Source organism: Pomacea canaliculata, linkage group LG1, assembly GCF_003073045.1.
Source record: "Pomacea canaliculata isolate SZHN2017 linkage group LG1, ASM307304v1, whole genome shotgun sequence".
In the NCBI taxonomy this organism is placed as follows: Eukaryota; Metazoa; Mollusca; class Gastropoda; order Architaenioglossa; family Ampullariidae; genus Pomacea; species Pomacea canaliculata.
Window position 1 is genome coordinate 33,133,434 of NC_037590.1, and position 18,160 is coordinate 33,151,593.

An 18,160-nucleotide genomic window follows, 5' to 3' on the forward strand; every position below is an offset into this window, starting at 1 on the left:
AAAAAAATAATAATTCATTTTCCGAAATATATGGTTAGAGCTGTTTACATAAAGAAGAAAGCAACAACTACCAATATAGATTTGTGAAAGTTTCGCTTTCTACTGCACGCACGCACACACAACTACAGAGAGAGAACTTATAAACAAACATACACACGCACACAGTACAAACAATGTTGGGGGAGACCATTGATTGGATTGGAGGGAGGTCAAGGAGTGAGGGTGACGTGTGCTGACGGGTAACGTGGTGCAAGCTGATAGGACTTGGTAGGTAAAAGATGTTTCGTCTACACGCCTTGTCCTCATTAATGGGACTTGAAGAAGCTTGATGTCAAGAAGAGCGAATAGTCGTGCCGGAGTAAATAAATGTGTGATTTCAGAGAGGTCTCGAGGGCCACTGCCAGCTTCGGTAAACAAGATTTTCTCGTAACTAGAGTAACTTTTTAAAAAATGTGATGCATGAACATTTTAGTGACTTTTAGGAAATGTAGGAATTTATGAAAAAGATAAAAATATATTTATTATTAATAAATGTCAAAATTAGGAAAACAGACAAGGACATGATGATTGATGATTGATGATGATTATGCTGCTGCTGCTGCTGATGATGATGATGGTGATGATTGATGATAGTTCATCTCCTTCCTTTCCATTTTTCTCTAAAAACGTGTGCAGTCCTTGGTAAATAAAGCTGGTAAAGACGAAGTGCGTAGTTTCTAACGAGAAGTGTTCTGCTTAATGTCACAAGAGAAGTAAACAATATGGAAGGTAACTGAGGAAGAGCCATTTGGTTCATGTATCAATTATCTGTACGTGTCAGGTCACGCACTCCGTCTCTGACTACTTTTCTTTGCTTGCCTCTCCTTTCATTAATCTCTTCGTCTGTCAATCCGAAAGAGATTCAGGACGGTTAATGAGCGTTTGTCATTTTTCTGACCAGCAGTCAGCACCTTGGTGCATCTCGCTTCTCACTTTTCACTGCATTTATTACAGAGCTGTTGACGACAAACACAATGAAAATACCATCCACGCGAACAGCTCACCCCTATCAGGCTATCATTATCTGTTCGCCCACTCGTCTGCCTGTCTGTCTGTCTGTCTGATTCTGATGCAAACCGACGACCTGTACTCATTATTTCTCGGCACCAGGGAGACGAAGCCAAAGACAGAAAGAAAGACTGACTGGAGCAGTCCCTAGCCAGAGACTGGCATTCCTGCCACCTCCGTGTAAGAGGGGGGAGAGAGAAAGTGTGTGTGTGGGGTGGGGGTAGCTACCTCCCATTTCCATAAATACATATGCATGCATCAGATAAGACTGGGGTGGTGTTGCGGTTGTCACTTGAGTGTTCTCCTTCGCTGAAAACGGATACAAGGGGACAGCCGACGGAGCTGGGTTTGCATGAAGTGGAAAGATGTCCGCCATCTCCTGGGACGACGAGGGGCCCACGCTGCCTGCCCTTCTTCCTCTCTGAGACAAGGCATCTGGACATAAAGGAAAGGAAAATTTAAAAAAAAAACCTTCATTTTTGCACCATCATGGTGAGTGAGAGTCCTTGAATCTATCAGCCCCCCTTTTTATATTTTTTCTGTTATTGTAGTCCACCGAAACAGACCTTGTCGCTACACTAATTAACAAACCTGTCTAAAAGTCTTTCATTGTTGATGGTGTAGCTGGGAGTCGTAAAACCAGTCACAAAACCAATGTCCGCTTCTTTTTATCCCCAGAGCTCTCTGTCGGTGTGAATATTTAGTGTCACACCCGCAGGTATTAATCCCACTGCATAATCGAGCAAATAAATTTTTGTTTCCTTCCTCTGCTGATGGGTGTAGAGTTGCAATCAATGTTATTTCCCTCTAATGAAACTCGAGTGTTAAACACAGTTGGACACCACTTTCATCACGGCCTCCTCTTACAATGTAAGATAATAATCTGCGATCACCGACCGACAGCTAATCCGTCCACAAACAAACTAAATGTCAATTTATGATCTGCTGTTTATTTTTGTCGCTGGATAATTCCTGTTATTGCATATTGAACTTTTTACATCGAATGTTAGTTAGTATACTATGTTTTATCATATTTTATGTTTTATGTTAAAATAATGGTTGTTTGTAGGTGCACAGTTCGCTTCCAAGCAGAGAAATGTGCTTTGTATCTCCTCCTCCTTCTCCTCCTCCTCATCATCATCCTCATCATTGATTGTCTTTCATCGCTCTTTAAAAAAAAAAAAAGAAAACAAGGAAAGAAAAAACCGTAAAATTCGGTAGGTAGTGGTTGATTTTTATCTTGTTGAATATAATCTGCTTAGCAGGAAATTAGTAAACTGGACTTAGTAAACGCATCATAAGACTGTAAATAATGAAGACATCTTTGCCTTCCACTCGCGTATACTCACCAGAATATTCTTTTCTTGTCGACCTCTGCCTCAAGCCTACCCTGTAGAGTGGTCTAAGAGTGCTGTGCCAGGTCACGTGGTGAGACTAGAGGCTTGCACCGTTTTACTTCTGCCAGGTGTTGTTGGGGGCCTGCCAAATAGGGGATTGTCCTCCACAAGCTCCTGAGAAGTGGGTGGCGGGTAGGCAACGGTTATGACAAGCTATACACTGAGATAAAATGCACTCTACAATAATCTGCAATCACCAACCGACAGCTAATCCGTCGACAAACAAACTAATTGTCAATTTATGAGTATAACTGCTAGTTAGTATATTATGTTTTATCATGTTTTGTGTTAAAATGTCGGTTGTTTGTAGGTGCATTGCTGCGTCCTGACATGTCTGCTACTTGAAAGTAAAGTGTTGACCATTGAGTTTGAATAATTTTTTTTAATTAATCCCTTGATGTGCCTTGTAACTTTGACAGATCACATTGTCAATACATTGTACTGCATTGGTGGTTAATGAATAAGATGGGAGAAAATACAAGGAAATAAGATAATAAATTATCTATTTAAATCAAGTAAAATCATTTCACAATACTACATCCATTTTAATAACTTTTTACCTTTGTTACATCTCATGAAGAATATAAAGGGAAAATAAATGGGTTAAATGAAAATATAAATTCAAACATGTTCGAAACAAACTTAATGATTCGCTACTATTCCCTCTGTCCCTCAAAAATCCCTAGAGAGTGTGCGTGTGTCACAGAAGGTGAACAAAGTCATGAATAACAAATAAATCAGCACATTCTCCTTTCATCGAAGTGACGGCTTAATTCGTGAGACCGGGAGCCGGCTTGATTTTTTTTGGTGTTATCAGAACAAACGCTGTGAAAATGTTTAAAAACATCAAGGTGGTCATCAAACCAATATCGGATGTTTGCTGTTCTCATTGGGCGGCCTGCACAAACTGCGATGGAGTTGAAGCTAATGGTGGGCTGAAGCTGATGAGCCTGGGGATATGACCTTTGCCGTACTTTTTTCTCTCATTAAACAACCGACGACTGCCGGCAGCAGCGTTTTATTATTCCTCCGCGTGACTCTCGTGACATAAATCAGGAAGCGTTTATTATAGTTTGCCTTATCGTGCTGTCCACGCCTGAAAATATTGGACAGACTTTAGGGACATTTTGTCAGAATCTTTTGTTTGTTTATAGTCTCCTCATCCTTCGTGTAGTTGTCAACGAAAAAAAGAGAATAAGAGAGATAGGGAGAGAGAGATTCTTATGGTAAAATTTATTACTGTAACCCTTCACCTTGGTAGATGGTTTTGCAATGACCTAATGCAGAAACCGTCCAACTACACAAAGCCCCATGCGACCCCCTCGCGACTCTTCGGTTCGGAAATGAGGCAGGTGACGGTGGTGACAGTGGTGACGTAATGTATTTCACTAAACGTCGAAAAAGGAGGGTGACAATGACAGGATTAGTAGACAGTGAACACTTTTTAGTCACCATCATCTGCGACATCATCATCAATGTCAATCAAAAAACCCAGAAACCGTTGTTGTTGTTGTTGTTGTTGATATTTTAGGTAGTCCCGCATACGTTATATTTTAAAAGGAAAATGAAGGAACGATGATAAAACTTGATGACGTTCAGTATCTACCGGAAACTTGTAAACATCGACAAAAGAGAAAAGAAAAAAAAACCCAGACAAACAAAATAAAGAGTGATTAATGTATGTGCATACAGATCCGTGATACCGAGAATTTTTTCTGGCACAAGCAGGTAGCATTGCGAAATACTGTTTGTCGCACGAAACACGTGATTCAATAAAAACGTGAACAGCAGCCAAGGGTTGAATCCTTCCTCGCAGGCAAAAGGTCCGTTTCTCATCGTGACCTCTCCCACTTTTACCTGCAGTAACCTGTTTGAATGATATGAAAGACCAGGACCGTTGCTGGACTTCGGACCTCCATACACATCTGACATTAACGCAGTTGTGCAGAGCGCGGTCCTGGGTGAGTGACGTCACATCACCACGTGACAAGGGCGCCATGCGACAGCGCCGCCTGCATCCAGCAGAAGCTGTCAGAAAGCTGGGTCAAGCTCAGAGGGCAAACGAAGAAGCGATAAAGAGGAATGATTTACCTGCCCATTGATTACTGTTGCTGCGCGTGTTTTCGGAAGATCGTTTGGGTGACGTCAGAGAAACTTTATTGCATATCATCGTACAGCCGTTAGTCGGTTCCTGCTGCAATAGAGGATATAACCGTTATTACTGTAGAATAAGTATATAGACTTCGGAAAATATAACAAATAACAACTGGATCTTCCTCTGTCAATCAGGTCTCTAGTACATCGTCTAGAGCAGGGGCGGGCAATTAATTTTCCTAAGGGGCGTATGAAAAATTGGGATGGTTTTAGAGGAATAGTTAACTCAGTTTTACCCAATACTATATATATATATCGTATATATATATACCAGCGGGCGGGCCGGTCAGAGACAGGATGCGGGCCGGATTCGGCCCGCGGGCCGCCCCTTGCCCAGGTCTGGTCTAGAGAGTGAATCAGTAACCCGAAAAATATGCTCATAGTGCTACAGTGCAGAGCATAAGTGAAAAATATAGAACAGTAATGAAACACAAAACTAGCTTTTCCTCACACTTTTTGCCCTTGATCTTTAACTATGTTGCTCATAGAAGAACTAATTCGTTGCACCTGCTGGCATTTTCATCTTTTGGGGTTTTCTTTTTTATTTTCATCTATGCCTTTTCATCTACTGCACTTTTCAACAAGTATCTCTACCCTTACCTGCAAGTAAAGTCTATCTTTGACGTTAGTAGGTTTTTTTTCTCGTTTTGCGTGTTCACTTTAACTACTCAGCAGGAGCTGCACCTGTGAACCAGGTGTGTCTGGCCACCCTGAAGGATGCTGTTTTGCAACAGCACAGGGAATACTCCGTACTTGTGGCACTGCACCAAAAAATAAGACATGGGTTGGTGTGTTACAAGCTGCACCTGATTTCATCCAGCAGCCGCAGCTCTTCTGTCTGTCCCTGTCTGTCCCCCAGGAAATCTTTATCCCTTGTCCACGTCCCTCTACACTTACCTTTATCTACCATTATGACATCATTAACAAGAGTTGCTTACATCTGACTTGTGATAAGAGCAAGACTTACTCTCCAAACGGAATCACAGAATGTCCAAACAAAACCTGTCACGACAGAGAAAGTATCGAACAGACAAACAGCATCACAAAACATTTAATTACAAACGGAGTGTTGACTGTCCACAAACTACAGAGCGTGTAATGAGAAACAGAGTATTGAGTGGCCACAAATTACAGAACAGGTCAAGAGACAGTGTCAACATATCGCAAAATATTTAATTCCAATGTTGTACAAAGTATCAGGAAACATAATAACAAAAGTAATGTCAAAACGGGGTACAAAACCTAAATGTAACAAAACTTGTAATAACAAACAATTTAAATGGTATTGACTGACTAACGATGCTTGTGATGACAATGTTGACAATGAGGCTGTCTGTCATGTAACTTTCTGAACATCGATCTCGACTGCCGTTCGATAACAACAAGAGTCAGCCCGGAGATGTTTTCGGAGCATCGCACAATCTGCCCCAATTGACCTGACCGTGTTTACATCATCGATTGTCATGTCGCAGATGCATTGACACTGTGGGGTGCTTCATGACATTGCAGGTCTCAGTGACTTGCCATCAAATAGTTGTACAAACATCTGTGGACATGCAGGATGGAAACCCTGTTCGGTTCCACGACGGGGATATGCAAACTTGTTGCATCTGATTTTCCAGTCTGAAGACATCTTTCATCAGGAGTAACAAGCGACCCAGCTGTGTTATATGAAAATAAACCGTTATATATATATAAACAGGCAAAGGTTTTTCAAAATACAGACCAAAATATGTTCTTTCATTCATCTCAAATAATAACAATCACACGTATATACTAAACTTCTGTTAGAGCAGAACCCTAGGACAAAATTATTGTCAAATAAGTAGGTTTCAATAATCAGAAAATGCTGGTTCGTGGCTCGTTGCAGAAAAGCTTTGTTGCAAGATGGTGTTGAGACAGAGGTCGAGACAGGATTTCCCACGGAGTCACAAATGCAGGTTTGCTGATTCCTGTAATGCTTCTGTAATGTCATTTGCTGCGGCCTTCTGTAACGCCAGTCTTCGTGGTCAGAGTTCAAATTTCATTATTCATTTCAGATTTGTCTAAAAGCGCCACTGTGTTTTACTTAGTTTTCAGTAAATTCTGGATTCATTGCATTATTCGATTTAGTTTTCAAGGTCTGGTGGGTACATCTTTTTCTTATGATTGGATAAAGCTACAGGAGAGAGAGAGAGAGACAAAGAGCACACAAGTAAAGTGCCTTCTTTCAAGACTTAATGACAAACCGGAATCTTTGTTGTATAAACAGACAAATGTACGAAAGAAAGAAGAAAAGGAGCAAAGAAGACAAATAAATAAATAAGAAGTGACAACATTGGTAACGATTACTGAGAAGACGAAGCAATGAGAAGATAACTTCAAAGGGCTGTGAAAATTTACAGTCGTGGGACGGTGTGTGCCGGAAGAGCAGCACGCGACAATTGTGTGACGGGCCGACGTTTGGCTGCAGCCGTTGCAGGCCGCACGCGCGTGGCCAGAACACTGTCCACACGGCTGTCCGCAGCAGCAGCAGCAGCAACAACCACCTCCAGCAAGCAGGCAATGGATGGTCGCCGTCGCTAGTGGTTCAGAAGCAGAAGGTGAGACGCATCCAGGCACTAGGCGCTAGAGAGAAGAAAAAAAGCTGTTTGGCGAGGGAGGGACATGCAAAGAGCACTTGGGTTTCTCTTCTTGTAGCCAACGGCATCTCCAGGAGCAAGACGCATGTTTTCCTGGCGTCGGGTCAGCATGGCGACCACCTACTCTGGCTGGCCGAGACCGTCCATCATTGCCATCTTGGACTTCCCCACGGCTAAGCCAGTGAGTAGACAGACACGACGGGCAAAAAAACTTTCACTTAGACACTTGCAAATAAACATCATTTTTGTAAATGAATTCCGTATGTAAGCTTAACATCTAGCCTGACCTTTTGAAATATTTATTCCTACTTTCATTCATTAATTTCGTTTCAGAAAAGGTAGAGTGATCTCTCTTCTTGAAAAGTATGATTCCTCAAACAAATAAAAACAAATTAAAATGATGCATTTTCTGTAAAAAAAAATTGTTCGCCCACATTTGGACAATTACTTTTATATAGTCATTTAAACAAAATTTGCCTATCAGTTTGATATTAGCCATCGCTAATCGTCCACAGCATGTTTGAAAATGAAAACACTTAGCGGATAAACTCTGACTCTTCCTCAGAAATCTGGTTGAACGGTTTACCGTTTACAGTTAATGTCGAGTCATTCAATCACGATTACAGTAAAATCTACTGTTTAGAAACCATAGGTGACTGTTCAAATGTGAACAATGCAGTTATTTGATCCCGTAAAATCTAAAAAGCATCCATTGTAAGTATGGGACGCATGCACACACACATACACACACATATGATAAGAAAAATATCTTCAAAGTATAGAGTTTCTGCTTTATCCAGCTTGTTTTGTAAGATCGGATTCGAGTGGAAACGAATGTGATTTGCGAATGTCATGACTGATACAAGCGAGATTATGTCTACCGTTGCTAGGGTGTGACAGAGACACATGATTACGTGTCGCTAAAGGGTTGCTATGTCATGGGAGGTCACCATGATGGCCGGCCTATCGAGCTTTTTCTTCTCAGAGGAGTTCAAAACGTTATAGTCGCCTCCTCCCACAATTAATAGCTGTGTGTGCTCGTGTAATGACTTTGCTGTTTTATTTATCGAGGTATCAAATAACTGTACAGCTTACATTTGATATCGGGGTGGATGGAATGTTGGGTGGGGAGCCACGGAAGGTGCGGTTGGCCTACACCGCGGGAGCAACGACGGGCGTGGTTAAGAAGATAACTGCGATGATGTTCGTACTAAACAATTGTCATCATCTTACATGTCCAGCGATGACATTTTAGTACTTACATTTATTTTATTTCATTTATTTGGGGTGCAGATATTTCTACAAAGTCGTCTTCTAGCATCGGAGATGAAGCTGTTGCAGTACACTGCTAGGAAAAGGAGGTTCCTTGATTGGTGTGTTACCTCCTGACTGATTCCTTTTAGGTGAAAATGAGAAGAAACAGTTTAGTTTTGCCGTTATCGAGCGTTGTGGAGTATTTTTCTATCTCCTTTGCTACTGGTTTTAATGAGCAGTCATGTGTGCGATTTGTGTGATAGAAAGATGGCATTGAAGAAATATTGAGTTACATAAATTAGGGGTTTGACCAGAGGTCTCTGGTAGGATCCTATTAAAAAGAAGGTAGTGGAGATGAACATAATGAACAGAGGAAAGTTGAGTGTGAATAGGTGTGAAGAAGCCGTTAATGAGCTGGGTGATAGGGATATTTTACGGGTATATTTATTTTTGCCTTGTTTAAATTTAGACGCAGGTCTTGTAAAATTGAGAAGTTAAATTTCAGGTTCCGTCTAGTTTGTTTCCACACATTGGATGCATGGCGCCTCGACGCTGTCCTCACCCCGAAAACAAAACAATCTTATTTGTTCCAATGATATTAACAATGACAGGTACACGCACCTGCTTACACTCATACACATCCACCTTCATACCGTAAGTTTTTTTGTATGCATACATGTAAACAAAGCATTCACGGTAATCTGAAAGACAAACCACGTGACCTTTGTACACGCCTTAAAGCACACAGACACACTCATTGTTGTTTTCTTGTTATTCCATGTGTCTCCTATTAATCGACGGTTAGTGCTCGGACCATAGGATTCACACGAGAGGTAGAAGTTAAGGCTGTGTGTGTGTGTAAGAGAGAGAGAGATGCATGCCGCGTGCTCACCCATCTTATAAAGAACAGTAAAACTGTTGAGAAAACACCAACAGCCACAATCATAACAACACTGTCATAGCTAAAGTATACAGTAACAACACGAGTACACCCACACATGAAATCCATGCATTTCACAGATAAATGTATCTGAACACGCTTTACATTTCCAGCTAAAATATAAATAAAAGATTATCTTTAAAAAAAATAGAGAAAGGAGAACATAAACAATAGGTTGAAAAAATGATGGTTGTGGTCTTGTGCAGCTCTCGGCACAAACTAAAACATTCCTACCTCCGCAACACCTGTGCTTATGACTTTGTAAAAAAAAAAAAAAAATGACCAAAAATCTTCTCTTAACTCCTCTCCACGTCCCCACTCCCCCGACATGACCTCCTTGACCCTGCGAATGCTTATTATCTCCCCTCGTTTTCGAAAGGTGGCCCTGCCCCCTGAACGACGAATGTGATGCGTCATGCTCCTCAGATGGTGGATGTCTGTGGAAGAAGTTGCGTGCGCAGAAAGCAAGGAAGGATGGAGAGCGTGCGTACGGCAGCGAGGTGTGGAGATAATGTATGTAAAGTCAGTATGTAGAGTCGGTGCGTGCCGTGCGTGTCGCTGTAACGGGCCTCGCCCTTGCTGCAGGCCACACAGACATTTACACACCGCTGCCTCCAAGCTGCGTGGCGCTGGTCGAAGCTCGACCCAAAATAGGCTGTGACTTGTATTTCTGCAGTACCCAAGACGATTTACCATTTTAAAAAGTCGCCATGATTGTCATGTGCAAAAGGTGTGGTCTTAAATTCCAGTCTTGTCCGCTTGTTGAATTTTGTTTTTCCTTTTTTACAATACGTGATCGGCGATAATCCTGTATGGTGCAAATGAACGAAAGTTGGCAAAGCTTTCTCTGAAGTTAATAATAGTTAACATTTTAATAAGATTTTGGGTAAGCATGATTCCATTATACAGGTCGCATTGTGGTTGCCGAGGTCGTGAAGACTGAAACCACTCTCACGCGGAAGTCGAGGTTGTTGAAGCCACGGCGCCGCCATCTTATCACTCGTGGAACACGAAAAGACTGTCACCTATTGCTTGTTTTGAAATGAAAGGACTAAAGAAGTTCAAGGACAGAAAAAAACATGTTAGGGTGACTATGAAAAATACGAAAATACAGGGGCAGTGCATCTTTAACATTAAGACAATATGGATTTACGAATGACAAGATCGCAGAGGCAGCCATGGCATCTGTTACTTTCAGATTCAGAGGTTGTGCATCAGCTACACCTCGCTTTGTGGGTTCTTCATTTTGCTTCTTTTCGTATTTCGTTGAGTGAGAATTTTATAGGTAGATTGGAGGCTGTCACTTGTGTCAAGCATCCTCCGGTCTTTATCCGTTTCTTCGTGTTTGACAGAAGAAATGCATATATATATACACACACACAAGCTGTTTGTCTTATTAACGTAAACATTAACTGGTTTTTCAAGTCCCTTTCAGTGTCATATCATCTAATCTGTTATCTAAGAGAGCCACAAAGCGATGGGCATAGAAAGTAAAATGATAGATATACAGTCGGTTAAATAGACAGACATGCCGACAGATAAACATGGGATCAGTTGGATTGACTAACGGTTAATTTAAATGTTGAGGGATTCTCCCAATGTTTTCCATCTTCTTTTATGCATGTGCATGAACGCGTGATTGCAAACGGGGTTTGGTTTCCTAGGAAACCGTGAAAGAAAACTTTGTGGAAAAAAAAAGCTAAATACATTATTAACGCAATGATCCTTTGAGTGAATATGAGTCTTACTCTTGTTCGTGCTGCTGACTAGTTCCTCCCCTTCTCTTTCCAATGCCCACGGGTATACTTTAGATGCAAGTCAATCATGCTCGCACACGCACTCACACAAAGCATACACGCACACATAACACATACACGCACACAAACGCACATACAGGATGGTGTACATCCACGCCGCACGCACATGCTGGAATTTCTTCTTAGTAGCACGTGCGAGGAATCATGGAGCAGCTCTCTATCTCTTTCTCTGGACTGGAATTCGGTGCGTGAGTGAAGAGCGTGACATGGAGCGCGAGGAAGAACTAATAAGCTCCTTCCACCCCGCACTTTTCCACCCATACCTATATTTCGCCCTCGTGAAAGAAGTTTTCCTCGAGACAAATCGTTACACTCTCTGGCAGTTCCGGAGCGAGTCGTACCTACGATTAAATTCATTCACTCACTCCTTCCTTCCAAACTGTGATAGTTATAGGAATTATGGAGGGCTGGACCGGGAGGAGGTGTTCCAGGCTCTGAACCGCGGGAGGAAGAGAAGAAGCAGAGCCAGCGACACACGGCTCGCACGCGCGTCATTAAACGTGAATCTACGCCCAACGTAGACGACGTTAACGCGTCTGGTTTCTTTCTGAAACTTATAATCCATCGTGAACTCAAGTTTACCCAGTCTTCCAGATCTTGGAAAGTTGCGCAGATCATCCCCCCTCCATTTTCAGACTCTCTCTAAATGTGAAATGTTGTGCAACACCTGTCGTGCGGTAATCTGTGTCAAGGCAGGTCAGCGTACACCTCTGGGAGAAATAATCAACAGGTTCACTCGATACCTGAGGCGGACGTCTGCGACTTGCGTCTCCAATCTGGCGGGTTCCAGATGACAGAAATAGTCCTTACGACGAACATGGCCGCTTTCCAGATCGATCATCGAGGGGACGCGTGTGACGTCACCGGCGGCTGGAGGCGGAATAACGGACGAAATATGATGACGTAATTGTGCAAGGGAAGCCGCTGTTGCGGAGCGCGAAGTCTAATTAGCCGCCCTCCACTGACCATCTCGTGGGGCGGATGCTGCTACTACTGTGGCGTCGTAATACCTCCCGGGAGGTAGGGTGGTGATTACAAAGCAGTAATTACAGTCACAGATAGCGCCGACCGCGGTGTTTAAAAACCTCAGACAATAATAAGTGTTCTAACTCCACAGATCGATTGATTTATTGATTGATTGCATTGATTGCCTTGATTACATTGAGTGCGTAAGTGGGAACAGAGCAGACTTTATTGAGTCGGCTTTCGGACCATTTCATGAGGTGAATGGCTTATAATTATTATCAGAGATTAATTCTTAAGTCATAGCTAAGAAGTTTTATATTATATACACACAATTACATTAATTGCTCTGTCTTACATTGCAGTGAAGCAGTACTGACATTCAAGAAACATCCATACGAATTTGAAATGCTTTAAAAACAAATAGCAATAGGTTGAAGAGAAGTTTAGCAACATAGCTAACTTAAAACTAGAAGGCAATGTACGAAAGTGAGTTAGAGCGAAAGAGTACAAGATATACAACATGACAAAGTTGTTTCAAAGTCTGTATTGATAATTTTTATATCAATGTGTTTTTATCTCCCATTTTACGTCCTATTATGTCAGCGGAGCTTAAAAATCATTTAGTTTCTCGGAAGTTATCTTAGGAAAGTTTGTCTCCTAGCTACGAGTATTGGCCCGAGTATTTCTTCATCGGGAGTTTTTGTTTTGGATAAGACATAAGGAGAGGTAAAAAAAAAAAAAAAAAAAAAATAACAATATACCTGTGAGCGAAAAATCCATGATTCGTTTCTGGAAGATCTTTCAAACCTGCCACGATGAGCTTCCTTCGCCGTGTACTTACCTCGTGATCTTTATGGAAATAAGAGCAGAAACTGATGTTAACAGCTGTCATTTACGAAGCAGGAGAGATTTCTTGTGAGTAGCCCCAAAACAGCATTTTTAGTAAAGCAAAAGAGAAAATTTGCACTAATGAGTTTCTCACGGTACCCCGCTCACATAGGAATAAACTGTGAGCACACAGAATAACACACTGAACCGTTCCTGAACTCAGAGAAAATAGAAAGAAGGAAAATAAGATAGAAAAAGGAAAAGGAAAACATAGGGAAATGATGAAGATCTGACAATGTTATGCTTCGTTAGTCACTTTCATTACTTGGCACTTCGTTCTCGCTGCCTTCTACACTTCATCAAAGAGTTCGCTGCGCAGCAAACATCTACAAAAGAATTCCTAAACTTAAAACAACTTTTCAAAGTTTCTTTCTGGGGATGGGAGGGAACTCTCTTCTGGTAAACACGAACAATCTTCGCGATTAAAGTTTTATTTGATGTTTATTTTCTTTTTCTTTTTGTTTTTGTTTTTGTTTTTGTTTTTGTTTTCTTTTTCTTTTTCTTTTATTCGTTTTCCTCAGAATACTTAGCTCCTTGCCTACCTGAGCGTAGATTAAAAATAGAATTACGAAGGTCAATGTCCCTTACGCGCTCGTTAACCATAGTCAGGTAGTTCTGCTGCTTGACACACATCCATGTGCACACCTGCAAGACCTGTAGATCGAGTTCTCGAACCTGTAAAGCATTCACTACTTTTATTGTGTTGCGCTTTCACTCTTGTTCCATCTCTCCCACTTCTCATTTGTCCTCTTTGTGTGTATGCGCGCGCGTGCATTATTTTCTCCTTTGTTGACCAGCGTGAAACACGCACAAACCAGCGAGCAAGCGCGCCCGCGGACACACACACACATAGAAAATTCGAGAAAACAATCCAGAAAGAGCTCTTTCATAAAATATCATAAAAGAAGCATTCTTTTGAGACATCCTGAGGCAAGCAAAAAAAAAAAAAAATAAATAAAAAAATAAATAATAAAAAAAAGAAACCCTCTTTCATCTCATCCTGGAAAAATATTGTCCGACATATCACGAAAACATCTGATTAGGTTAGCAATTCTGACACGTCAGAGTCTGGAATAGGTAATGTTTTTTTGATAAATGCATAATGCCCCCACTGTGTGCTCGCAAGTGGTGCTGAAACACACCTATTCAAGAAAGAGGAAGCGACAGAAATCCAGGGGAAAGGACACCTTATCTATTGGCAGACATTCCACAGTTTTTTTCCAAACTTCGCTTTCATTGCCACACCCATGCACGTCTGTCTTTCACACCTTCGTTGTCTGAAGGCTGTATTCTTTTGCTCAGCTTTTTCTGGTATTTGTAAAAGTATGTGTGCTTTGAACACTGACTGGTTCTCTTAGGGCAGGGATGCACAACCTACGGCCCGCGGGCCATATCCGGCCCGCGACGCGTTGCCATCCGGCCCGCGAAACTTCTGCCCACAGTGCAGGAAATCGGCATGTTAGTAATAAAAGAAGACCTTAAAAAAAACGAAAAAAAAGGAAGAAGTATTTATCCCCACGTAGGGGCGTTTCCCAATCTTTTTTTTTTTTTTATTTTGCGATGGACGAATATTTCGATTCAGTGCTCCGACTTGGTGTCTCTACGATGAGGCCGGACATTCAGAAGTTGGTTTCGGGAAAACAACTTCAAATATCCCACTAATTAATATATAATTAATAAGTACAACTTGTTTCTAATAAAAAATGGTATCTGCTCTATTTTTTTTTCCTTTTTGTATTTTTGCGGTGAAGTGGCCCGCGACACGGCTGTCCGAAATGGATATGGCCCGCAGGCCGAAAAAGGTTGGGCATCACTGCCCTAGACTGGCCTAGAGCAAAGAAACAAATCAGGTGACCGGTAAGTCCAATGCAGACAACAACCGCGCCACCCTGACCCACATGACCCCATACGTTCCATGGAGACAACCCGAGCTCCTCTGAACCCTCAAGTCCCACCATCTGCACGACGATCAAGGAGCGCCATGCCAAAGACAACCAGCTTAGTACAGCTATAGACTGCGCCCTAGGTGACAGCCTAGCTTTCCTAAAAGTTCTCGTTTGTGTCTAGTTAAGAAGTACTAAAGCTACTGAGGGCAGGGTTGTCTCCCTTGTTTATGCTTAGAAAAGATAAGTACCGTTTTAATGACGATGTTTCTTCTGTTTTCTTAGTGACAAATAAATGTAAAAAATATGGTAAAACATTTTTTAAAAAATATGTGTAATATTTTTACAAAAAGTCTTACAAAACTTGCAGTTATCTAGATTAACAGCTATTTAATTTGCATGCTATTCTGCTCAACCGGAATATCACGGAAAACCAGACTATACTGTTGTCAACGTCAGTGACATTAGGATTACAGGTTTGCTGTCAACAATCTGGCAACTCCTCGTTGTAACGCTGACAGTTAGAGATCCGATACGTCCTCCCCCAGAGGATTTCGGAATTAAACTGACTGTCGACCGTCTCGTCGTGGCAGGTGTATGTCCCACTTCTCTCACGGTGGACCTGCCACCCACTCCCCAGAAGGGGAAATAACAATTCAATGTCAAGCAAGAAAACTTGGTAATAATCAACATGATGTTACTCTTGATGACCATTTGGTCATTGCAGTGTCGTCTGCTCGATCGCTCTCTTTTATCTCTGAACTGCTAGCACACTAGTACGGTTTCACTGTATGCATGAACATTATTATATACATTATTACTTTATACATGAACATCTATTATTATTTTGAAACACATGTCCCTGTACAGTATATAGTCTACACTTGTGGCTCTCTGCCCCGCAGGGACCCGCGTCTGCCAAGGCTGCCTCTGTATGGTGTAATGACATGTCTCTCTATTTTTTTTTTTTTTTTTTTTTATTTTTTTTTTTTTATTTGTGACAGCATCTCATACCGGAGAAGTGTCTGCATCCTCAGATACATACAGAAGATACATTGAAATGAGAAGCAGATGCTTCTGACAGAGCTTTTATAAAACGAAAACCAGTCCCAAGAAAGATATCGTTAGTGCTTCTCTTCTTTTGATTGCCATTTGCTTTATTTTTTTGTTTTTATACAAACAACTCCAAAAAGTCATGATCATGACACTTTTTTGTGATTTGATATCAATTTTGCTTGTTTGATAAGCCCTTTCTATGACAAGAATAGCACATCACCGGTTCGGACCACTCTGAGGCAAACAGCCTCACGATTAAAAAGTAAGTGTTCTTACGGCTGTCGGCCCCGCATAGGATAGTTCGATAGTTCGGCCTGACCGGCTTATTCACCAACAAAATCTCTGTGGCAAGGTGTTGAATCTGGACCATGTGATGAAGATTGTGGTCAGCACTGTAAACTTCATCGCATCACAGGCGTTGAACCACAGAACTTTCAAGGAATTTTTGACAGAAATAGAATGCGAATATGAAGACGTTCTCTTTCACAGTGAAGTCCGCTGGTTAAGCCGAGGAAAGGTACTTAAACGGTTTTTTGATTTGAGACATGAGGTTGAAATTTTGATGACGGAGAAATCAAAGCAAGTGCCTCAGCTGAACGACCCCTCGTGGCTGTGGGATTTGGCGATTTTATGCGACATCACGTCACATCTGAATGAACTCAACACCAAACTACAAGGGAAAGACAAGTTGATTTCGCATGTGTATGCCGACATAACAACATTCCAAGCGAAATTACTACTCTTCATTCAGCAGGCGGGAAGGATGGAGCTTGTCCACTTTCCAACGTGTACATCTCTACGTCAGGATCAGCAGCAACAAATGTCTTTCCCCAAAGAAAGAATGATAGAACTTTTGGGGCTCTTGAAGGATAATTTCAGTGAAAGATTTAAGGATTTTCATGATTTGAAGGATGAAATACGTCTCTTCGAAAATCCATTTGCGGCAGATGTGTCAAGTGCCCCGACAGACCTGCAACTGGAACTGATTGACTTGCAAAGCCAGACATCCCTACTTGACAAATTTCGAGCGATGCAGACAATTGCTTTCTACGCAAAACTTTTCCAAATCTCCGAAAACAAGCGTTAAAGATGATCACGATGTTTACAAGTACTTATGTGTGTGAACAAACGTTTTCAGTGATGAAACGGGCGAAACCCATCTTACGTAATCGCCTCGCGGACGAACATTTCGATTCAGTGCTCAGACTTGGTGTTTCTTCGATGCAGCCAGACATTCAGAAGCTGGTTTCGGAAAAGCAGCTTCAAATATCCTACTAAGTACAACTTTTTTCTAATAAAAATGGTATGTTCTATTTTTTTTTATTTTTTATTTTTGTAATTTTTGCGGTGAAGAGGCCCGCGACACGCGTGTCGGAAGGGAATATGGCCCGCAGGCCGAAAAAGGTTGTGCATCACTGTCTTAGGGAATGATCATAGCTGCGGAAATGGTTTCTAAATAATTTTTAATAAATTAGTAGAGCATCTGACTTAGCCATTACTAAAAGACAAAACGTCAACACAAAATGTTTATTAATAATAATAATAAATAATAATAATAATAATAATAAATCTTCGGGTTTGTATTTATCTTTTGAAAGTGAATGACAACAGCTGCTCAACTAGATTTTCTGCTTCCCTCTTATTTGCCTGTAGTTTTTTTTTCGTGCTGTTGTGATTTTGTTTCTGCAAACCTGAAGATTTTAGCAGTCTGCCACGGTTTTACCGATCGCGTCAAAAATATTTTTTATTGACAGTTGGGCATCGTCGGATTTCTCATTAAAACCTCTCCACGACGACCGCCACCACTCTGTCGCAGGCGTGCTCTTGTTCTGTCATTTAAAGAAGGCTTTGTTTTCCATCTCACCCACGACCACGATCGAAAGCCTTGAGGATGAGCCTTGTTCAGACTGCAATTACCATAGGACGCTGACAATCGGCAAGATGGTCATCGGCAGCCTTCTTCGTGCGAATGGCTCCACTTGTCTGATGGCAAGAACCTGATTTACTTGCCGGGTACCGAGGAAAGGTTTTTGTCTGAGTATGTCGTTCCCTTTCCCGTTAATAATACCATCGGGATGTGTGAGTCTGTCTGGCGTCCAAGAGACAGGGTTGCAGGATGATGTGTAATGTGGGCTGT

General features: G+C 41.6%; 1 protein-coding gene across 6 annotated transcripts in view; it reads left to right on the forward strand.

Annotated features, from left to right (window-relative positions):
- The window catches only part of LOC112562932 (cys-loop ligand-gated ion channel-like), a 77,059-nt gene that overhangs the window by 32,913 nt on the left and 25,986 nt on the right, over window positions 1-18,160 (forward strand). Inside the window, exon 1 of one of the 6 annotated variants that reach the window (XM_025237087.1) lies at window positions 658-1,539. The exons of 4 other annotated variants lie outside the window; for them this stretch is intronic. In XM_025237087.1, the coding sequence (XP_025092872.1) occupies window positions 1,537-1,539 (3 nt within the window). In that variant the 5' untranslated portion in view covers window positions 658-1,536. Of the gene's footprint in view, window positions 1-657; window positions 1,540-6,798; window positions 7,401-18,160 lie in introns of those variants that run through there. One more of the 6 variants, XM_025237010.1, reaches the window with a different exon arrangement.